Below are 24,612 nucleotides of genomic sequence, written 5' to 3'. Positions count from 1 at the left end.
AAGAAATACAACCATCTTTTGAATAAGCTCATGCCTAAAGGAATCAGTGCTCAACAATGTAAATTTTTTTTGTTTCAAACTATGCACATTTGCTTTAAATGATATTTTTGGTTTGAGAAGTATTTTGGATATGATAGCTTAATGGTATAATGATTTTGTTGTAATGATATTTTTCAATTACAAAATTTCGAGCCAATACATGGATCTTGCAAGTGAAACGACTCTACGAAAAGAATGTAATCTTTATTTTGGTTGATACAATTATTTTGTTGCTCGGAATTTTTCTATTGATTGAATAGTTTATTTTCAAAATGCCCAAAATTTATGGGTTTTAATTAGAGTTTCAAAAATAAAATCGAGGTTTGTTTAGTGTGCAGGCTAGAAGTAAATTAATGTGTAAAAAATAAAATGTCTAAAATACCCTTAAATTTAACAGTCCATTAACGAAAGTGGGTAAAGTGAGACAAAAAAGTTGAAAATGTCAGTTTCAAGAGGCAAAGTGAGACAAAACCAGTTTCAGGGGGTAAACTGAGACTCAATGACAGTTTCAGGGGGGATTTCGACTAATAAGCCTTATATTAATGCCGAAACCAACCATACTAAAAGGTTCAAAATTGGTTAGGTTTGGTTCGGTGCACTTAATTCGAATTTTCATCAAATTCGAACCCCATCAAATTGTTATGTAGTAATTGGTTTGGTTATGATTTTTGGGTTTGAAAATCAAAATAAGCATAATAGACGAACAATCAAACCAAACTAAAAATAGATTACTCAATTAATTGAGCATAGAGAACACTACAAATATGCCAAGATAACTACATATTAAAAGGACTATATTGTGACTTACTTGTTCTAGCTAAATAACAGAACATTTTATTTATAGAGAGCTAACCTTAATCCCAAATAGACAAACAAACAAAACCCTAATTTAATGGTCTAAGCCCAAATTTAAACTCACAAGAAAACCAAACAATAAAACAAACCTAAAATACTAATATTTTCCAAGACAAATTCAAATCGGACCGTACTCACCCTTAGTCTGATAACAATATTTTGAGTCTACTATGAACTTGGGTTTTTAAGCCATCTCCAACGGCTGGTAATATGCAGAACTATAGCCCAATTTGATTAAAACCCCATATTCATAGTTTGCCAAGATCGGACTGGTTTGGATGAAAAAAATTTGCGAACCGTATCAAACCTCGTTAAGCGTCGGTTCAATCGGGTTTCGTTAAATGGGAACTCAGGTGGAGCCAATCTAAAAACTCAATTATGTTAAATTTGGCTTACATACATGAGTAAATCTGACTTAATTGTGGCTTCTAATGTCGTATGACATAATTAATAGCTGTGAATTATGAGCAAGGGAAAGTGTAGAAAAGATGCGAATTCTATTGAGTAACTGGATTAAGTGGAGATGAGAAGGATGATTTTCTATTTAGCTTGGTTCAAAATGAAAGTTAATGTAAGGGCATTCAAAATCAGAGCGGTTTGGTCTGCTTTGGTTCGGTATAAAAAGTTGTATTTTCTTGAAAGATAGACCAAAGCACAAAATTCGGTCTAACTCGGTCGGCTTTTTCCTAACCCTAGAATTATCACAGTACCTGTGTCAAAACCCTACTAGTTTTTCTTCTTCTTCTACTTACTTTTTCTCAACAGCTCTCTTATTAGCTTGTATTCCAAACACCCTTTTCCCATTCTCTTTGACCTTTGAAGGGACTTCATCAGTTTCCATATTCCTTAGCTTCCCTCTTCCATTAGCTTTTTCCCGACCTCTCTTTTTCTCTCTGTCTCGTGCACCCTTGTGACAGTCACGAAATTTCAAACATATTGCAATGTACATGCATATCGGAGATGTCTAAAACCCCACCACACAACATCCACCCAAAAAGCTTCTACACTCACACTTTAATCATGACAACCACAACTATATTTTAGAATGTGTTCATATATATATCATCGCCGAGCATGCTTAGACATATAATTAATCTAATTAAACCCCAAATTCAAAGCTAATTATAAAAATTATACCCAGAGAACCTAAAAGTTTACAACCTCGTTCATTAATCTCAAGAAAGAGTTCCTGATATTGGTGCCCCTATAGCTAACAACAAACAACAAAACTATACTAATGTAACATTATTTCAAATTAAAGCGAACCCAAAAAAAGCTAAAAACAAAATGATAGTAAAAAAAAAAGTAAGTTGCAGGCATGCTAGAGAGCCTATAATTGTTTGTCCAAAGTCCAAGCTTTCTTCAAGAAAGATAAAGCCTTCTAGACATTGGATCGATGTAGCTTTCTAGACGAAATCTTTTTTTACAATAGAGAAAGTGACTTCCCCACACCCATCTTTCTCTCTGGACACTATTATATATGACATTTAGATTTATAAATTAAAGAAGAAACGCTGGACGAAAATAAATAAAAGTGTACAGAAAAATGAAAAAGCTGTAAATAAATCATTTTCCTTTTTAAATCTCTATCCCCACCACCGGTCCACCACCACCGCCACCGGCATCAACTTTAAACATGCACAGGAGGAGAGTTTGCATGCGAGAGCTGCTTTAGCCATTCATTTGTTCTGTGATGTGAAAGGGCCTGCTTTTCCTTTTGCTTACAACTTTGCTGCTGCTTCTTGTTATTATTCTTCATCGTCATCTTCAACTCTATCGCTACTTTTTCTTTCGACTCGGCACGCGTAATCAAATCAGCTGCTGCCGCTCTTCCACTTCCACCTTCATTGATGTGACCGGTACTACTACTCCTACCGCTACTCGATCGGCTCTTGATGATCACGTTATTAGACGCCATCGTTTCGATGGAGCACTTGCAGCCATGAACATTGCTAAAAAAACTCTGCTTCCTCGGTTTCGAATTCTCTGACTTCAAACCACTAATAGTACTAGCAGCATTGCTGTAATTGGAGACGAAATTTGTACTGTTGGTGCTACTAACACTACTATTTCGACTGACGGAATTTTTCACGTTGTTATTCGCGCGAGTACTACTTGTACTACTATTGGTACGAAGTACCTTGTTAAAATCCTGCAATTCCATGTCCGGAGCACGCACCAATCCCAACCGGAAAAAATCCCACATCGAGGACTTATGATGCCGGCTGCCTGCCTTTTCTAATCGAGAATTTGGAATTTTGATTTGCGGTTTGGGACTTGGCTCTGTGTAGAATTGGTTTATTGGTCTTGTTCCTCCTGGCTTTGAAGTAATGCCTGTTACGGTGGTGGTGGAGCTGGTGCTGCTGCTGAATGATGAGTTGTGACTAATTCTGCTTCTGCAACTGCTGCTTCTGAGCCCGACACCACTCAACAGACACTGCCTAGTTAGTCCGTTGGAGCAGGTGTCGGAGCTGACGGAGGGACGGAGAGGTAGAATTTGGCCTTGGAAGAACACTTCATCTGCAGCACACATTTTTGTTTCTGTCAACAAATTATTTGGCCCGCGACGCATTGACGAACCAAAATCAAATTCTTGATCTTGGGTTTCAGTGGCGACATGGTGAGGATCAGATTCGGGATTGGAAGGTTGGGTTTTATCCTGTTTGATCAAATTCACTGGAAGATCACAGAGTGACACGTCATCTTCTTCTTCTTCTTGCTCGAATTGGTCAGAGACAGAGGCTGAATCTTCATCAATCACTATTCCTTCTTGTTCATCATCAGCAATGTTTGTAATTGCTGCCATTGTGATTTCTGAACCGGGGTTCTCCTTTTTTTTTTTTTTTTTTTTTTTTTTACTCTATCAAGAAATGAGAGTTGTAAGGATGTTGAGAAATGAGAGGATTATAAGTAGAGATAGGTCAGAGACTTTAGGAGTTCGGAAGTGAGACGTGGAATATAAAGAGAAGAAAATTCCAAACTTAAAATATTAAAAATGAAGGGGACCCACAAGCACTACCAATACCTTTATAATTATTTTTCTTAACTTATTAGTGCGATGTGGTCACTTGTCTTATTTAGCCTAAATCTCACTCAAAATAATTGTCCTTAAAAAAAAATATTTCAAAAGGAGCTTTAACGAAAAGTCTGTGGTACTATTTATTTTAACGAAAAATCATATTTTTACATTAAAAAGTTAAACTTGGTACTATTCACTTTACCATTTATTTTGTTCTTATAGTTAAAACTCAAAATTTTCAAGTATTTTTCATTAGTGTTCCTTATTTCAAAATACCCTACGCCTGATTAAGAGATTCTATCTTGAAACCATTGCATGGTCTTGTCACTGATCAATTAAATGTTAGTCATGCGTTAAAAAATTACTCTAATTCATCAGCTAAAATATTTCTGAATAGTCGAAAACTAAGGATAAGGGTTTTGTGAAATCTTCTAGGATATTAATGGGTAAAAGAATTGGATGTTCAATTGATATTTGCCATGTGGCATGGTCGGTTACATGAGAGTATCTCTCCTATACAAGAAGTGAAAATGATGTGCAAAAATTATTTCCGAAATAAAAAAAAATAAATAAAAAGCAAGTGGAGTTCGGAAAAAGCAATAAAGAAGGAATATTAGGAACAGGGAGAGGGGGGACGGACCCAATTGAATAGTGTGTCTCCTTTTTCTTGTTTGGGAGTGAAGAAAAAGAAGACTGGACACTGGACACTGGAGTTTGTGGCCGGCCATTAGCTGAGACCGAGTTTGTCTCTTGTTTCTGTGTTTATTCCTTTTATTTTGAAATATATAACGGGATTTGGAGCGCATGAAAATATGGAAGTGAAAGTGATTACTAATAGTGCATGCCCATCTCCAAGTGGAGTGGTACAAATGATCATTTATGGCAGTTGAGATTCTTCCCATTTTTTCGGTTGGATAAAGTTTTATTTAGTATAAACGATATTCTACATTAGGAAAAAAATGCAATAAATTGAAAAAAAAAGAACCCTAACTGTCGGGACAAAGAAAAGTTTGTCCTTAATTTAATGTTGTTAATGGTTCGGGAAAACAATTTAAGAGACGCGACTGTCATACTATCATATAATGTTATTAGTTCGTATGTATAAATATATAGGGGTAGCATGATTAATATTTTAATAGATCTAGAGTATAATATTAATAAAAATATAAATGTGTTCTAAAATGAATGAATTGATTATTAACATTGTGTGAAAGTGTTTGTATCGAAATTAACGTTTAGGTCAGATATCAGTGATTGTAAAGCAAGAATCTTTAGCGAGCTAGCTTATTTTGGACTTTTGTAAGTCTAAATTCTAAAAGTGATCTTATCGGGTTAGGAGTTTTGCTGAGAGTCTCATATGTAAAAGGAGGTATCCTTGGTGAAAAAATAATTCTATGAGGAATAACATATAGTTTAAAAGGATATGTCTATCTAATTACGGATGGAGTCTTGGCTAAAGAAGTTTGGCAAATGGGAATAGATTGAAGAAAATCGTCAAGAATTTTATCTTCGCTAAAGGGATAGAGTCATATGTGGTTATTGTTAAATCTCTGTTTCGCCCATCATGAATATCAACTCTTTTATGATCGGTTATTCCCATATTACTTTCCACATTCGACACAAGCACGCCGAAGCATGTTTACTGTTACCTTTGAATATATCTGCTCAGTAAGCTTGATTTCGGTGACGTGGACCTACATCTTTATCAACACTATTACTACTAATACTGATTTTATTACTACTCCTACATAGACCTGTCAATGGATCAGATTTTAGCTCGGATCTGATCCAAATCCGATGCAATTGATAGCATATGGATCGTGACTTTCAATCCAATTATCCGAATAAGATCTAAATCCAATAATTCCGTTATAAATGGATCCCGATATAGGTTGAGGCTAATTCATCTAATAATAAGCTCGACTTAAGATAACATATTATTTGATTTTTATATATATTATTCATACTTTAGTGTGGTAATTTAAGTTTTTAATACAATAAAAATACACTTATATCTGCTTTTCTTATTGTTCAGTATGAAACTTTTAATTAAAAACAGAAAAATATAAAAAAGAACGAGGGTACTAATTATATTTTTAATTTTCTTAGGCTTTAAATTAGATTTGATAAGGATCTGATTGAACCCGAATTCGACGCTAATCAGATCTGGATGAACAAGTCATATTCGATGATCCAAATAGGTTACAGATCCATTAATCCGATTGTAAATGAATCCAAAAATAGATCAAGGCTAATCTGATTTGAATACGACCTGTTAATATGTCTACTCCTACGTCTTCATTACCAATAGTACCACTACTAATACTGAGCTTGACACCCTAAATTAAGACCTTCACAATGATATATTGTAATTGCAGTCACTTGTTTAGAAATTTATAGTAGCCAAAACCACACGAAAGTATAGCCTTCTCGGATGCGCATTAGCATGCTTACACCAGCTCAAGGCTCTGAATGATGTAATTAGGTCATACATTTACAAAATAAAACTATGGGACCATGATTTTCTAGACCATGACATGTGGCACCTTGAATGGCAAGAAGGACCAGAATGCCCATGGTCCATGAAGTTCAGACGATCAAATTAGTCAAGCGTCAGTAAGCTATTCGTAGATGCGCACAAATTTAGTTCCAACAAAAACATTTCCTTCTTAATATGAAAATTACCACCTATTAGTGGAGATTAAGTGTACTAGAGAAGCAGTCCTAAACATACGTTGGTTTTTAAGTTTATTACTTCTTGATCCCTCGCAGCATTGAAACTATTCAAAATCTATCAAGTTGGCCATTGTGGTTTGTGAGTCTAAGTATGAAATTGAATATTGTAGCTGGCTATAGTGTTTCAATTTGACATGAAAAAGTCTTGTTGAATAGCTTTGTAATTTCCTAATTCTTAGGATTATAATTCAGATTGAAATCTATTTGTTTGAACTGATGCACTCAAAGTTTGATATAAATTCTTTGTTGGTATTATATGTTGATTCTAATAGGAGAGTAATTAAGGTTGATCTTTTATAAATAATGGACAGTGCTCTCACAAAAGATACGTTCTATTATCCAAATACCTATTGTTTGAAAGTTTATTGAATTTTGCTAGAGAGGAGAAGATGCTTTGTTTCGAATTTATCATGACTTGTTCTTCAGTTTCAAATTCTGCATGTAAATTTTCTCTATGGTTTTTCGTGGCACAAGTTCTTTAGTTATTTCTTCTCTCTCGTAATTATATAGCTAAATCTTTATCTATTGGTTGCGTTTATAGTTACTATTACAGTTTGATTGCAATTCAAAATTCATGAAATTTTAATGAACTCAAGAAAATGATAAGGGGATTTATTAGATAGACATATATATATATATATATATATATATATGTATGTATGTATGTATATGTATGTACAAGGCCTGTCCTAAAGGTATCCCAAGTAGGCGCCCGCCTAGGGCACTCACTTCAAAAGCGTCCCTAAAAAAATTTATATCCTGTAATTAACATGTAAATAAAATAAAAAAAAATATCATAATTCATTTGTTAGTGCAGTGGAAATGTTGGCTTCATTTTTCTTTGGGGTGTTGAGTTCGAAACACGAAACTGCCTTTCAGTCACTAGATTTTTCTTGTTTTTCAAATTTACTACCAATCCATATGTCAAATGCATATAAAGTTATAAAACTCAAGTCTCTTTGCAATCTTTTTTATTTCAACTTCTCATTCTCTCCATTTCTATCGAATGTTTAAACCAACTTCCCATTCTCTCCATTTCTATTAAATGTTTAAACCAACTATCATATGGTCTTAAAGATTGTACTTTAAGGTAATCAAAACTTTGAATTTTGTTTTTTTCTTTTCAATAACTTTTTATTCAAAGGATTATTTTAATAATCAATTCATTAGTGTGATGTTGATTTTAGAAAAAAAAAAAACACAAGAGAAACAATTGGCGTTGAATTTATTATACTCGTCAATCAAATTTTATTATTATTTACTCTCTTGATCATCAAGTTTTATTGTTCTTCACTCTCAATCTTCAACTCTTGACTGCAAACATTTAGTACATTTGTATCTAAAAACGTAAATCGTGTGATGTTTAAATAATATTTGTATATTTATCTTCTTTTGATATTAATTTTTAATAATATTTGATATGAAAATAGAACTTTTTATATATTTAGCGAATTCTTTTTTATATAAATCAATATAAAAAGAACCGAAGATTAAAGAATTTTAGAATCTCACTTCGAAGGCTCACCTAAGGCCCCAAATTCTCAGGGCTGGCCCTGTGTATGTATATGTCTTCTATTACAATACATGCACGAAGAACTTCAGTCAGAATATAATTAATGTCTTCATTTTAAGAAAAATGCTGGAGTCGTCCCTACGCATACGGGCATTGAATTAACATCGTCCATCATCCCTGAAACACGCTTGAATCAAAATTATGGACTACAAGCCCGTAGGGTTTGGACGGCCTCTTTTCATGTCTTCATTCCCAACTCCGCACCAAAAAATGACTTATATGTCATGAGATAATGACTTATATGAAACAGATGCCACGTTGCATGGGCAGTAAACATATTCCGTATAAATTACTATCCGCGTGGATTAGTGAAACCTAATATCCACTATATTACAATTGCATTTTGAATAACTCCTCGTTAGTAAATACATGTTTCAAATTCAAGCCCTATGACCTAGAATTGTTGAATCAAATTAACGCAAGCTGAATTAGGAAACTATTATTGATCCTCCAAAGAGTTAATTACTTTCTCGTTTGTACTGTTATAAGAGAGTAATGCATGAAATTAACGTCGGATAAATCTAGATGATCCCTAGTTAGATCCGACAACATGATCCCAAAACAAAAACCAATCCATACCAAACACAAAGTCACATTTCTATTGGATCTTGACACAAACACATGCATTACTAATGCAATTTTTTCATAACTAAATAGAAATGTTTTATGACGTATTTCATAACAAAAAGAAAAACAAGGAAGGAAACTAAGTTAAATTAAGGAACTCCTTGTTGGTTAATAGCTTCAGTGGCAGAAATATCACACTGAGAGGTGATCGTGGCGCCGGAGACGGTGGGGCCCTCGGTGGAGCCAGCCCCTCGCCCTGGCTGAACCTGCTGATGGCCTTGTGTTCCGTACGCCTGACGCTTGTAATCCTCCAAGTCCTCGTACTGCAGGTACGGACTGTCCTTCATCGGCAGCCCTTCCTCTACCTTCCCTCTTGCCTCTGCACCCTCAGCTGGCTTTCTGTTCTGCTGCTCTTGCTTGCTCGCCATCTCTGAGATCTCGATTTCTCGGTTATATTTCTTCCAATCTTGGACTTCAGTTTTGATTAACTTGGATCCGATTTCTCGTGGGATTGCATGGCTTTTATAATGTTTTGGTAGTGCTCTCTGACTATGCCACGTGTTTGGACTAAGACACGTGTCCCGCGGATAGGAATTGTCGGCTTTACGTGGCTAGCCAGGTAGTATTTTATTGTGTGGCTTGCTACATATATCCATGACAATGAACTCGGATAAGCTTAAAAAAGGACAACGGAGTAGGATCTGCGGTGAGATATATGCAAAATTATTGCGTATTCTGTACTTTAAAGTGTTCTAACGGTTAGATTTTGATTTTTGCATTGTTAACAAAGATCTACAATTAAAACCTTCAGAGCATTGAGTACTCTATACCACCCAAGAAAGTCCCATGAATTATATATGATTCAATTACTATAGATTTGCATATAATTGGAGGCCTTAGTGGATGAATCCCCAATTTTTTTAAAAAGTGGAGATTAGTTGTAGGGTCAACACCACATTAAATTTCAACGATTCAAATGGTTTGTTTTTCAATTTGCACTTTATAGATCATCATTGCAAAAAATTAGCCAATTGAAAATATTTAGACATCTAACTGAGTTTAAAGAGATTGACGAACACTTTATTCTATAAAAAACAACAAAAATAGGCAAATCGCTATTTAGTACTATAGTCTAGTACTATTCCTCTTCACTGGTAAGTGAGTGGTCTTAGGTTTAATTCTCGTCAAAGACGAATTTAAACAATATTATTGCTAGCACTTTGTGACGCTTAGCCTATCCCTCCCCCCTCATCCCCTCACCCCAACCCTTTTAGTGTAGATAATTTATTGTTCAAATAAAAATAGGCGCTCGGATTGCATTGAATTTTTGTAAGGAAAATCTACGAATCGAGACTTACAAAATAAATGATTCGGATCATTGAAGTTTGATGTGGAGTGAATCTCACAACTACTGTCCATCTTTAGAAATAATTGGGGATTTACATATAATATTTACAACATGGACATTTGTACGGGGAAATGCTGATTTCTTTTACTTTGCACACTCATTGAATTATCACAATATTAATTCAACGGCTAAATGAGTTTGAGTTTAGTAATATTTTGCACGAATGGTTCATGAGGGATTGCTTACCGTTTCGATTATGGTACAACATTACATAAATTGATGAAGAATGAAGAAAAAAAATAGAAATATGTGCACAGAAACGGATTAATAGTCTAATACCGATATTGCTTCCAGCTTAGGTACTTTTTATATCGAGAGAAAAGCACCAGTCCTTAAAAATATGTCATGGTAACACTGGTGGAATTGCATGTTGGATGTGGCTAACATTTTGCAAGTTTTGTCTACGGAAGTGAAAAAGGCACAGTAGTTGACGCATTGTGTATTCTAAGATCCCTACATGGTAACGGTGCTTTGCTCGAATCTGGTGGCAGAAAGCTTAGACAGCAGCAATTAGTGCAAAATCGACGATCCCCTATCCTGATATATATTAGTGTTTACCATGACAGTAGCATATACTGAAGGGCATTTGTCTAGAGTTTGCAGAGCTTCTCTGGGAGGGGTACCATTTGGGCCTAACTTACACTATGATATGGTATACCTGTTAGCATCCATGATCACAAATGGCTCTTGGCATATTGTTGCGGTCCCATTGTTTACAGCTCACAGCCCGTGCTAGAAACCTGATTGATAGGGATATTGTTTGTGGACTTACACTAATTTGGTTGAGCTATATATGGCAGTATAATGCATGAGTTCTGACATCAGAGGCGCTGCTTTTGATTTGACCAAAAATGCCACCAATCAAGGTTGTTTGGATGGCGGATGGCGGATGGCGGATGGCGGATGGCGGATGGCGGATGGCGGATGGCAGATGCATTGAATGGCATGGGGGGTCAGCTGCCCCTCTGAACTCTGGTGACGTCCATGGATACTTTGGGTGCTGATCCTTTGAACGGTGAATGTCCATAGATACCTTGGGTGCTGCATTTTTTAAGATTAGAGTATGCCCTCTAACTGTTTGAAAAATTTGTCTGAAAGAAAAGTGAATAAAATGGTGATTTCAGTGAATAACAAAACATCATCATTCTTGGAAAAACATTTTAATGGGATGCAATGATATCAAACATTGTTAGTGTGTTCAAAATAGGTGTGTTTCTTTGTTAAGCATTCATATGGGAGTAGCCTTGAAACATATTAGTGAAGCATTACCAGGTATGCAGTATGCCTTTCCAAATGACTTCAAGGATACCAAGACTCGATGAAATGGCGAAATGCATGCTATTTCTGGTAAAAAAAAATTTGCGCACTGTGCGAGCTATTCTTACTGACACCCCCCCCCCAAAAAAAAACCAATATTATTTTCTAGATCCGCCAGTGTCTATGTGAGCTATTCTTACTGACACCCCCCCCCCCAAAAAAAAAACCAATATTATTTTCTAGATCCGCCAGTGTTTGGATGCCAAGTATGGCTGGCACTTACTATCCAGAATATATCATTTTTGTGTCGTGTTATTGGAGACGGAGATGACTTCACATACTGCTATCAAGGTTGTAAAGATTATCATTTACATATTTGAGGAAGCATGACTGTATAGTTTTTCCGCAGCTGTCAAGTAAGCTAAAAACCGTACCAGATAAAATCTTAAGACAATCAACGATACAACAAAAAGAGTTCCAGTTCCAGCCGCTAGCGCAAATCTTAGAGGGTCCTGCAAGGTTGGAACATAGAAAGGAAAGACAAATGAATTACCTCTTGCTGGGGTAGATGTATATTTCCTATTGAACTTGTTTAGTAGCATGTCAATAATTCTGTATGTGATTTTGCTGACCGTTTGAGTATAGCCTTAGCCTTAGGCATGGAAGCACAGAGAACATTCTCTTCCGGTTCCGAAACCTGGTGGTGCCGGGGCATTAATCTTTTTGGCTTTCTACACTACTACACATATATTATGATATCGGCCAAGCAAAAGATGTTATTGCCATGGGAGCATGCACAACTTCAAGGAGGATGTTCAGTACTGATTCTCATCATATCCACATATATTTTCTGATGTTGACTTCCAAATGCGCAATATCTATATCTTACCCTTGATGGATTGAAGCTTGCAGCTGCAATAGGCAATCCTAGAGTTGTGAAAGTTACCAACCACAAACCTCCAAGTCGAAGTAAAAAAGGCCCTAGGTCCCAGTTCGCCCCACGAGTACAAGACTCCGTCCTAAAGAGACGAGTACTCATTCACCTGTCATGGCATCAAATTACTGTAAGTACGGGTTTTTGATGGCATATATATTGTAATTGCATGGCATGATGCGCCAGGATCCATTTGTTTTGTTTATGGATTTTCTTTGCTGTCAATGAGTGGGGTGCATAATAAGGGATTCAATCACCTACTTGCTTTGATTCAATCCCATGACTTAAAGTGCGGATAGAGGTTACTCAGCTGTGAGAGCCAGAAGTTTGTTTTGAACTGCGGATATATAGAGGTCACTCTCATACTCATTCTTCTTGGTTATGCGTCCTTTAATATTTTCTGGTTTAGAAAACTAATATCTCAATTTGTTGTCCTGAAGTAGTGAACCGCGAGTTATTACGGACTGGACCTAGCTAAGAACAACGTGTGCCTTCTGAATTCTCTGTTGAACGATGGAGGAGCGAGAGTACTGAAAAAGTAGACGGAGAAAGTGAAAACTTACCGGCCTTTGCTCAAAAGGAACCTCAATTTCTGACCCGGGATCCCAACTCTGCCTGCGGAAGCCGCTCGTTTCCCCACCTGCCCCATCTTTCAAGGCCTTGACAGAAACCTCCTTGGGTAGCCTCTGAGCACTACGGTATTGGATCAGCCATGAGCTAGAGCTGCTACCAACCTTCACTAACTTGACTTGTGGAGGACTAAAGAGCAGAGAGCAATACACCTGCGCCTGGAGCATTTATTTCCTAGAAATCAAACCGAACTGGAGCGCGGCCGAGGGATATTCGAAGTTTCTTTGTTCAACGGGCACGAAATCGGGGAAGGAGACGAGGGTTTCTTCAGGGATGGTTGTGTTTTTTCAGGGACCATTCATTATTTACGTGGAGGAAAACGATTCGGAAAATCATATTTGTAATTTACTTGGAGGGGAAGGGATCAGGATCCTCTCCTGATCTAAGGATGAGGATCCTCCTGACCAAGAAATATGGATCGTTGGATAAAAATCCAATGGTTATAATTATTATAACTTTAAAGGGATCCCCCTATTTGTAGCCGTTGGATGAAAATCCAACGCCCCACACTCTTGATTAGGAGGAACCTCATCCTTAGATCAGGAGAGGATCCTGATCCGAGGGGAAGGGTTTGTTTGGACAATGACCCAAAGCCAGGTAGGCAAAATGTGTGATATTTAAAGGAATTGGATCCTCTTCTGAGCTCAGGAGGATCCCCATCCATTGGATCGAATTTGAACTGTCCGGATGGATTGCTCATGAGGATCCCCATCCTGAGCTCAGGAGAGGATCCAGTTCCATATTTAAAGACTTACATTCCAAGGCGAGACCCACACAATTGGACACGTGTGCAAGCTCTCCTTTGTGTGTGTACTTTTGGACCGTCCATTATGTAGGCTTGAGAATCGGATTATCCAAATGTTAGGGACTTCGGAAAAATAATTTTGTTCTTGTGTAGAAAGTGTGTTGGGGATGTTGATAGTGCAAATGCAATGTGGAAGTCTTACCCTTCCATGCAGTTTTGTGTGGATTCCTCATGCTTTTCATAGGGTGGCGTAAGCGGCCAGTAGCTCAATTCACTTGTTAAGAGTGTTGTTTAGTAGCTCAGGTCATTTTTTAAGAGCATTTACGCCTATCCTGATGTATTTAGTCTGAATTTGTCTCGCCAAGTATTAGTGGCGAAGTCAGGAATTGACTGAGGGAGGGGCGAAATTAAAAGATTGCAAGGTTCAAAAGAATAGCAACAATCAAATCCTTTTATATAGTAATATCTTCCATAATTTATCAATACAAACAAATGGCGAGGTTTCATATCATGAAAACGACGCATAATAGACTCATTATCAATAAAAGCAAATACAAATTATATGAATAATTGTATACATTGTGTAATAATTCAATTAATTAATCAATAACCAAGAATTCAAATTTTAATTTTCACCCTAAAAAATAATTTCATAATTTCATATAGATAATCATAGAATCATATGAATAATGAATAACCAATAACCATATTAGTGCATTACCATATGATTCTATACCAATTAAACAACATTAGTATTAAATAATTAATTAAGGTTAGGGATTATAAATTTAGGGGTTAAAAAATTTACCTTTTAAGGTTGGAAGCCAATGGCTCATCGGCTAGAGAGTGGCTGGAGTAGAGCCTGGCCAGTAACGGTAACAAAACCAATAGAAACAGGAATTAAAAATTGGGAACTTTAACAAAAAACTTTCAGTACTATTTACTTTAATGAAAAACTACAATTTTACATTAAAAAGTCAATCCTGATACTATTCATTTTACCTTTTACTTTATGCTTATCGTTAAAATTCAAAATTTTTAATTTATTTTCATCAGTTTCCTTTAAAAATTTAAAGATTTGGGATTTTGGGGGCCAGAGCAGCTTTGCTCTCTATCTCTGATTGGATGGGAATTGGGAAAGGGTAAAAGAAAAGGGGGACACTGACTCTGACTCACGGAAATGACTAAGGGAAGGGGGGACACACGGTCACCCCTATACATATACATATACATATACATATATATTTATTTATTTATTTTTTTATTTATTTACTTTTTTTTTCAAACATACGAAACGTACTGTTCTGTTTTAGTTTTTTTAATTTTTTTTTTACCAAGATCAAAACGACATCATTTTGGTCTGGATGTTTGACAAAAAAAAAGGCAATATGTTGTTGTGCGCAGCAGAACCAGATGTCGGAGGGGATGAACTAGTCGAATTTTCTGCCGAGGGGAAGGGCTGAACCCAGAACTCCAGTCATGTTTTCTGGCAAGGGGAATGACGGCTGCCACTCCTCGCCCTCACGTGGCTTTGCCACTGCCAAGTATTGATTGTATCAAAACAAAAGGGGTTGGAAGTTCAACCTAACAAAGGGAATTCTTGGGTGTTATCGGGTACATTTCCCCATTAGTGTCTATGTCATCAAATGACACTTGCCATATGATTTTCTTCTATAATATATGTATAGTTTTAGTGGCATCACCTATTCAATGAAGACTTAGAATCCATCCATCTAATAAAAGAAGGGTTGTCCTCAAAGGTAAAAGAAACAATTACCACAGTAAAAAAGAGCAAAAAGAAGTTCAACGAACTATGAATAGAACAAAGAATTAATGGGATATATATGTGTTGACCATAAAAACTACCAAGCCTACGTGGCGCGCAGGTCGAGTAACTAATAAGCTAACTACGTTATTCGGTTGATGCAGGGTGTGCCAACTCGTAAAGTAAAATTTGTTGATGTTGCGTTGAATACACTACTGACTTCTTGATCTTGCAACTGCGACCGAGGAAGGAACACGTCTCGGCCTTCGGGTTCTCGAGCATGAAGACAAGGTTGTTAGTTCTGCAAAGTTCACGAATCGTCGGCACCGGATTCGGTTACGGTGATTATATTCGTAAGAGTATAAGCACGTCGAATCGGCTCCAAATTATATGGACACAGGTACTCAAAAGAGATGTATGTCTTGATGGTAAATGTGGTTCGGCCGTCAGAATGCCGAACTCTGAAACTCACTTGTGAGTATCCAATCATAAAATCACTCAGCATTCAATGTGCCGAATGTAGTAACTTGTAACACCTTACTTCGCCGAGAAGGCTAATAAGATGACCTTTGCCAATAAGGATTCGGAAACCTTTCTCGACCGAGACTTGGATAGGTAACCAGTTGACCTCAACACAGTGCTGTTTATCCAAACTGAAGGTGCTCATCAGTCGGCTGATTATACGGCAATAGTGCTGTTTATCCAAACTGAAGATGTGTTGGCAGAAAAAGGAAATAAAAAAAATCTTAAGATGTTTGAGAGGTTTGCGCAGGGCAATTTGTGTGTTGAATTGGAGTGTGTTTAAATGACACACCCCCATCCTATTTATAGCAACCAATCTCATCTTGGCCGAATTAGAACTATACTTGGATTAGTATTCTTCATCCTAGTCCAACCAGGGCTCGCCCAATCCTACTCCTATTAGGACTTTGAACTAAACTCTCTATCCGGCCACCTTCACTTCTCAAATCTCAACGTCCTCACTCCATTAACTCCTTATTGTACTAGGACTTTGACCTATCCGTTCTTATCCAAATCACTCTTTCTTGCAATAGGACTCAACCCCCCTAACTGAGCGGCTTACAACCGCTAGACAGCCCATGGTACATTAGGAAAAGTTTTAGGCCGAACATAAACCTACGCTCGGCCCAATAATATTATTTTGGGCCTAAACAATATGATAGTGCCCTTGTGAATGTCACTTGGGCTACCTTTTCTAGTAGAATGTCTTAGGCACTCAATTGGTGCACTTTTCTTACAATTTCCTTCTCTCGTTTTTTTTCTACTTTTCCTTTTCCATGGTTGTTTTTTAGGGGAGAGGATTCTTTTCGAATTCATTTTGTGAGGATCTCTAGTCGTTCATCGTATATCGTCCGGCCAGTTTTCGTCAGATATTATTTATGTTTAATTTTAAATTAAAAAAGTCAAATAATTTCTGACTGCATGATACACGATGAATGACTAAGATGTTAGGATCTCTAGGATCCCCACAAAGTGGATCCAGATGGGATCCAATTCCGTGTTTTAGTATTTGCAATCCAAAAAGGTTGCAACTCATTTATCTGGTTGCTGAAAGTCTTAGAAGATATTTTGAGAAATACTTACTTGTTTGTCCTATTTTATACATTTATGTTTATTTTAGACCATCATATTAAATAAATCAAGAGAATTAATCAACAAAAAGAAATAGAGTATGCAGATTGAAAAAATTAAGAGAATTTATGAACAAAAAGAAATAGAACATGCAAAAGGAAAAAGAGAAATTGTGAAGATCATTTTCTTTCTTTGTTGTCTACCACTCCATCAACCTAATCATGTGATTATAGAGAGAAATTAGCATTCAACATGTATGTGAGTTTCTTTTGTTTACAATGGCATATTTAGTGTCACCGAGGCCATCGGAGATACTACTCGACTTTTATTGAGAACTTACATGAAAATAAGTCTTGATTGGATCTCTAATCACGTCTTTTTATTTTCTCAACATAAAATGCTAAACATGCCACATTTTAATAATAAGTCAATATTTGTATGACTAATTGGAATCAAGAGACTCATTACCTTAAAAAAAAAAAATCAAGAGACTCGAAAAAGGATGACGAAAATTAAGAAAATGTTGCAATCCTATTAGATTAGGAATGTAATTGTGTAAATCTTATCATATTTGAATATCCTTATGGGATTCTACCATTTGTCTTAGACTAGATATTATTACCTTCCCTACTATTATAAATAAAAGCACAATGGGTAAGATAATACACACCTCACAATTACACATCTCTCTATTTCTTTCTGTTGTTGCCGCACCCCCTCTGTCCTTTATATGATTTAGTAAATTAGGCTTACAACACGTTATCAGCACAATTCTGACGTTGCACTAAAGAGAGTTTGTTCTTCAATTAGGGGAGTATTGCGTTTTAATCATTCTTTTTATGACTAATTTATTACTTTATTAAATTGATCTACATGCTATTGATTTAATTTAATTTTTCTTTGTTAAACACGATGCAACGCATTGGAGATGCAATTCCGATATTCTGAGAAGGATCTTCTACAACATCAAAGGCACAATTGTTTTCTGCCAATTAGGTTCTTTTAAAATAAATTAAGATATTTAAAACGACCATGAAGCATGAAAACATTCCCCATGAAGCATAAAACCCAACATTTATATTTTCCTTCCGTTATATATATATTGTATATGTTTATATATTTATCAATATACATACACACACACACACACATACGTTCATGCAATACACAATTATGTTATGTGGAATTTGTGAGTCAACGCATTGAAATAATTTAGAAGCAATTAGAGTTTTCAAACCCTAGATGTCGAAAAAAAAATTTAATTAATTAATTAATTTTTGGGATTTTTGTGGTTGAGTTGTAGCTCCACGTCGCGCCGCTAAGTTGAGTTGGTTGGCCTGCAGCCATGCCACCACCTTGGACGATGTCATGAACAACCTGTAGGCTGGTGGGCTCACTACACTTGCACAGACAACCAGGCCTTCGGCTGGGTTAGGTTCCTACACGGGCCTAAAGCCTAGAGCCGACCAGCAGGCCTGCAACCTTGCTGGGTTTGTGCCCACGCACATTGGCCCAACTAGCAATTGGCTCTGCCTTAGTGCACCTACGTGCCTGTAGCAAAGCCTACTGCAATTTCTAGGCTCGCCCACGTCTTGACCCTTATCTAAAACAGCCTTGCAGAGTGATCATAAAACGCAATTCAATGATTGTCTAGACCTTGGTGAACGCATCAAGCTAGTGCTATGCAATCTTATACGAAGCTATGTTGGTCCACCTTGAAGCCCATGTTATCCATCATATTTCGACGTTACAGTTGATTACTGGGTATGAACCTGGTGTTTCTTACTTATGCAATTGGGTGTGCATTCCATGTGCCAAATTGCATCGCTGCAACATACCAATATGAGTCCTCACATAAGGATGTGAATCTTTGACGGGTCCTCACATAAGGATGTGAATCTTTGTCGATCATGATTATTCTTCAAACTAGCTCTCTTAGAGCTCTTGCAAGCGATCTCTTTACCGTTCATTTGTGAATTGTCACTTAAATAAGGCAGTCTTACAGCCATTAGGGAGAGATAAGAACGTCAACGTTCTTATAGAACGAGGCGAATTTGTGTGGATGTTGCCCACTATGTCTCATCTTGATCCCCGTATCGCACAAGTATGATAAGCAAGTGCGATGTATTCTAGCCTTCAGAATGTTTCTCCAGACACATTCCTCCGATCTAGCTAAAGTGAGGAGATCATATACCAGTTACAAACATGCATACGAGGATAGATGTACTTAACAGACATTGAGTCAACATTCACGAGGGGTGTGTCACCCCTATTAGACGGTGCAGTACATTAGCGGATAGCCAATCAATCTGTCTTCACCTGAAGCATGATAGATCACTCAGTTCATAGGATTCACTTCCCTAGAAGAGAAAGGTCACAACACAAAATGAATCTATACTCGATCGTTGTCTCAAATCATTTCCATCTCATGAGATTAATCCAGATTACTCCCAAGACATGAAGTCTTGGTCTAGTATACTAGTTTGGATGAGATAATGGAACTGGAATGAGATTATCATTGATGATGTTTTCATTTATATGGTAACTACCGACGTTAATGAAAAACAACAATATCAAACTATGTTTCGTTGATTAGTGACAATGTAAAACTGATTGGACAATTGAAATTACAATCTAGGTTCAATTCCTTACCAAAGTGTATTTGGACATATCGTTCCTACACTGCCCAAGGTAACCTTATTGTGTTACAAGTGGGAAATGAAGCGTAACAAGATTAATGAAATAGTGCGATATGATGCACGCTTTTCGGTGCAAGGTTTCTTTCAAACGCCCTGTGATTGATTGAAACGTTACAAAATGTGGTTATTGTTTCCCCATGGGGATATAGATACAGAGATTTACATGTGAGTTCTTGAAGAATTACATGGACTGGTTCAAATAGTTCTAGACCATGGAACACCCTGTCAACTTGTTTGAGGCGTTCACTTGCGGATTGAAATAATCCGGTGGATGTGGTATACCCGTCTAAGTGATTATTTGATCAGTCAGGGATATGAAGTGTTATTCCGAATTGCTAGAATTGCAGTTTATGTCAATGACATATTTCTCACTAAGACTCTGGAAGAGCTTGAGAAAACTGTCTTGCACCTGAAGATGAAATTTGCCTTGTTAGTTATGCTAACATTGGTTACTTATCAAACCTGCACAAGACATATCCCCAAATGGTGATGCCTTTATCCTTAGGGATATCGCAATATCTTAGAGGTCCATGATATGTCCTTAGTTGCAAAATCTTCGACTTGTTCCAAGACTCACTTTACTTCACTAAGCCTCACGTAAGACATGGTTGAGAGCTCTTGTTGAGCACATTTAAAGTACTTGCGATGTTTTCATCTATCGTTGAGTCCTGATGACAATTTATGAAGATTATGCCACATATATCCACCTGACCAAGACTTGATACATCAACGAAGTCAACGCCAAGACATATTGCCTCTATATCACATCAGCAAAGCATCAGGAGATTGAAGTCATGCAACCTGATCCCAGACAACCTTGTGATGCGAGTTTTATACGCGCACAAATTAAACCCTCTTTTTGACAATTGTAGTATAAGTATAAGTAGGGATCGTTCTGGACCGGGGATTAGGAGGGATTGTTAACCACTTGGATTTTGACTCAAAAACGTAAAAACAATATAAAACACTAAACTAAATTGATTTCTAACTAATTTGACAATAAAGTAAAGGGGGGATTGTGTTTGGACGAGATTAAATTAAATGGACAAATTGTAATTAAAGGCAAAACGTAAATATGAATGAGATGAAAATATGGATGATGGAATAGCCAAGGGGTTCATCTCCACACATGTTATACTTGCATACAAAATTGATTCTCAGTTGGTCTTTCGATAAATTATGAAACTCAACACTCCGGATTAATTAGGTCCGCTTAAATTAACCGTCAAGTTTTCTTTAAGTTAATGAATTGGATGGGTTTGCGCAACGCAATTCACAACATTCTCCAAAAGTCCTTTACGTGAACAGCACAATAAAGATACAATCAAAGATCATTAAGCATTATGAAAACTATAAGTGTTGACGAGGCATTCGTTACTATGATGAGCATGAAACTCGTGCCAAGAATTCATTTAACGCGATTGTTTATAAGCAACCTCCACTACTTGTGAATATAAGTTCATAACAATTAGGTGAAATTCACTTATATTCTAGCGTCATATTTATGCATGAAAATTAAGCGCGCATTCTTAATAAACATTCATAAATAAGTTATCAATCAAACGGTTAAACAAATTGAATCCACAACTTATGAAATTCCAACGAAAGTTAATCAATTCATATTGCAAATATAAACATAGTTTCGAATCACCCCCTAGCTAAAGGGGGTTTAGTTCCTCATAACTTTGAAATCAAAGAAACACCTAAACATTCCAACAACTCAAAACTTGAATTGTATGAACGTTTAAGCACTCTTCTCTTCCATTCCTTATACGTACAAAACAAAGAGAATTAAAATGAAACTTTGAAATCAAAGAAACACCTAAACATTCCAACAACTCAAAACTTGAATTGTATGAACGTTTAGGCACTCTTCTCTTCCTCGTTGTTGTAGCACAAGGTTTAAGGATAAGTTGGTTGGGGGGATGGAAGTGTGGAATGGAGTGGAAATGGAGAAGATGGAGAAGGGGAAGTGTTTGTGTATTACAATGGAAAATGAGATGATTTGGTGAATGGAATGAATGGGTATTTATAGGAAGAGAATGGGTGTTAATGGATGTTTGTTTAAGGTATTTGGTGGATGGGAAAAGGTGTGGATGGTGGGAATTATGGTGGATGGATGGTTTAGTGGATGTAATTTAGGGTTTATTTAGGTGAATGTGGATGCATGGTTTAGTGGATGTAAAGGATAATGGGATGGTGTGGAATTAAAAGCTAAAAAAAATGGGATAATGGGCATTTAAGTGTGAATGGAATGGTGGGATGCACTAATGGAAATTATGGAATGGAATGGTGGGATGCACTAATTAGGAGGAAGAATTAGGGTGAAGGGCTTAATGCATGGATTTGGGCCAATTAGGGTGAAGGGCTTAATGCATGGATTTGGGCCTAAAATGCCCCCCCTTGCATGGCAAGGGAAAGGACTTGGGCTAAAGCCCACGGCATTGGTTGGAATTTGGGCTAGGGCATTCGTTTTGTGTCCTAAAGCACCTACAAGGACTTCAAAGTGGCTAGAAAATACGGACGTTTAAGATTTAGGAAAGGTTACCAAAACGGGAAACTTAGGGTTAACTTTCCTAAAATAGGAAACCTTGTTTGAGTAGGATTCCTCGTTTTGGTAAGAATTCATCGTTGGAGTAGGAATTCGTCGTTTCTTCAAGTCTTCAACTCATTCATTCCTCTTTCGCTCCAAAAAGCTCCACTTTGCATCTTCTTGCACACTTTGGCCTTATAATATGAAAATACACAAAAGTGGCCTTAAACACTGAAATAGATAAGTAAACACAACATAAATGCACGAGAACAAGCTATATAAGTCGCATGAATATGCTCCTATCAAATTCCCCCACACTTAACTTTTGCTAGTCCTCGAGCAAAACAAAACAACTACAGTAAACAAAACGCAACAAAACAAACAAAACATAACCTAAACCTTCCAACGTTTGCCTCAGGGATTTCCAATGAAACATGACATGTCTAAGATCATTACACACATAGCTTTTAGTCTTCTTTCCCCTCAAGCACATACTTACTCATAGTCACCATTCACTAGTTCGCATTTAATCAATTAAAACACATTTTGAATGTAGTAACATGCCTTAGAGAATTCCCTCAATTCCTCACTAGTTATGCTCTCTATTTTCACTCAGATTTTCTGACTACACACCCTACACTAGTTATATGTGAGAAGATTGATGTAAACATGAAAGACTAGTACTCACATATGTTATAACCAAGAACGCAATTTCTGTAGTAATTAAACGTGTTTAGATATGATCTCATGAATGGAATGCTACTACTTAGATGCGAGAACCAGTGACACCATATGCTCATACCAAATTCAACCTCCACAATTGAAATGCACAACACTCAAGATAGAAGTCAAGGGTTGTAACGGGGCTTGGGGTATTGGCTAACAAGGAAAGGTAAGGATAAACAAAAGTTCTTTAAGCAATAGTAAGTAAAGTAATGAAATTAAGACCTAGAATTCCCTTAGAATGCAGAAATCAACTTTTTAAACAAATAGGGGAGATTCTAACAACTCTTAGGGCCTAATTCATTGTTTTGGGCCCTTACTTCAACAACGAATACTTTTCAATTTTTTCTTTCATTTTTTTTTATTTTTTTTATTTTTTATTTTAACCGTGCCTATGGCACATAAACTCACATCAATAATCTTTCCCCCACACTTATTTCCTGCAACACATTAATCAAAAGGAATTCCTTGCTTACTATGCTTCAAGAACAAGGGTAAGGATGGTCCTAATCTAGGCTAGGTGAGGATAATGCGGGTTAACAAAGAATATGGGCTAACACGGCTCGATGGGGTTAAACTTAAACACAAAATGAGTGAAGGGCACATGGCTGTTTGGCTTTGATGGTGGTCACTACACAACTTCATCTTGAATATGTGGTATGCAAATCAATGACATGCTTTGAATGAAATGGGCATGAGTTCTAGCATTTGGAACTAAGTGATAAAACGCCTTCTAAGTAGTAACCAAGCAAAGAATAATGAGATCATGCAACGACTTAGAAAACATTAATGCACAGATTTTAACTCTCCAAATAACGTTTAGGCTCAAGTCTCACAGGGATGTAACGTTTGTTTAAGTTCCTTCCTTCAAGCATGTTACAAAAACTAATTTTTATTATTTGTGATTACATGTGAATTCGTAAACTATAACGACAACCAAGCATAAACCAAAGAGTATATCAAACGTCCATCCATGTTTGTAACTTTCTTTAACCATCATGCAATTAAAAACCAAATCCTCATCATTGCGTTGGAAGGTACCCTACGACATAAACACACAAAAACAACTTTAAAACAACTCTTTTTGGGTTTTTCAAAACAATTTTTCAAATTTTTATGGGATTTTCGAATTTTTAAGTCAAAACACACTAAAACAGTTTACAAACATTTTAAAACAGCAAGGAACAACACTTGAAGTTATGGGTGATAAAATCCAACAAATTTGCATCAACATACTTAGTTACCCCCCCCCCCCCCCCCACACTTAAATCAAACATTGTCCTCAATGTTTTAAGCTTAAAACACACCAAACAAAAGAAAACATATAAAACAACAACTAAACATACTAAACATGGCAGAATGTATCTATCAAAGAGAAGAGTTTTAGAGATGCAAATCTGGTTGGGGAGTGTACATTCCATCTTCTCCTTGGTGATTGCAGTGAGGCTTCATCTAGTGATTCCACAGGCTTACTCTTGTTCCTATCGTTGATTTTCCTTTGTGCTACTCTTGAACTGGGTAGCAGGCTTCCTTTGG

At 36.7% G+C, this 24,612-nt stretch overlaps 2 protein-coding genes across 2 annotated transcripts; both read right to left on the bottom strand.

Annotated features, from left to right (window-relative positions):
• Positions 1-2,124: 2,124 nt before the first annotated feature.
• On the bottom strand, positions 2,125-3,816 carry LOC108866188 (probable membrane-associated kinase regulator 1). Its single transcript, XM_018644386.2, has one exon. The coding sequence runs from the start codon at positions 3,698-3,700 to the stop codon at positions 2,525-2,527; it is 1,176 nt and encodes a 391-aa protein (XP_018499902.2). The 5' UTR covers positions 3,701-3,816; the 3' UTR covers positions 2,125-2,524.
• Positions 3,817-11,871: 8,055 nt separating this feature from the next.
• On the bottom strand, positions 11,872-13,332 carry LOC103934761 (protein CONSERVED IN THE GREEN LINEAGE AND DIATOMS 27, chloroplastic-like). Its single transcript, XM_048575748.1, has 2 exons — positions 12,952-13,332; positions 11,872-12,497 (listed from the first exon to the last, which is right to left on the bottom strand). Exons 1-2 carry the CDS (start codon positions 13,183-13,185, stop codon positions 12,474-12,476), a joined length of 258 nt encoding a protein of 85 aa, XP_048431705.1. The 5' UTR covers positions 13,186-13,332; the 3' UTR covers positions 11,872-12,473.
• Positions 13,333-24,612: the final 11,280 nt, after the last annotated feature.

This window comes from the organism of the source record quoted next, unplaced genomic scaffold (assembly GCF_019419815.1).
Source record: "Pyrus x bretschneideri cultivar Hongxiangsu unplaced genomic scaffold, Pyrus_bretschneideri_v1 Contig8, whole genome shotgun sequence".
NCBI lineage: Eukaryota > Viridiplantae > Streptophyta > Magnoliopsida > Rosales > Rosaceae > Pyrus > Pyrus x bretschneideri.
The sequence above is the reverse complement of the archived record's forward strand: the minus strand, read 5'-3'. Positions and strand labels throughout refer to the sequence as shown.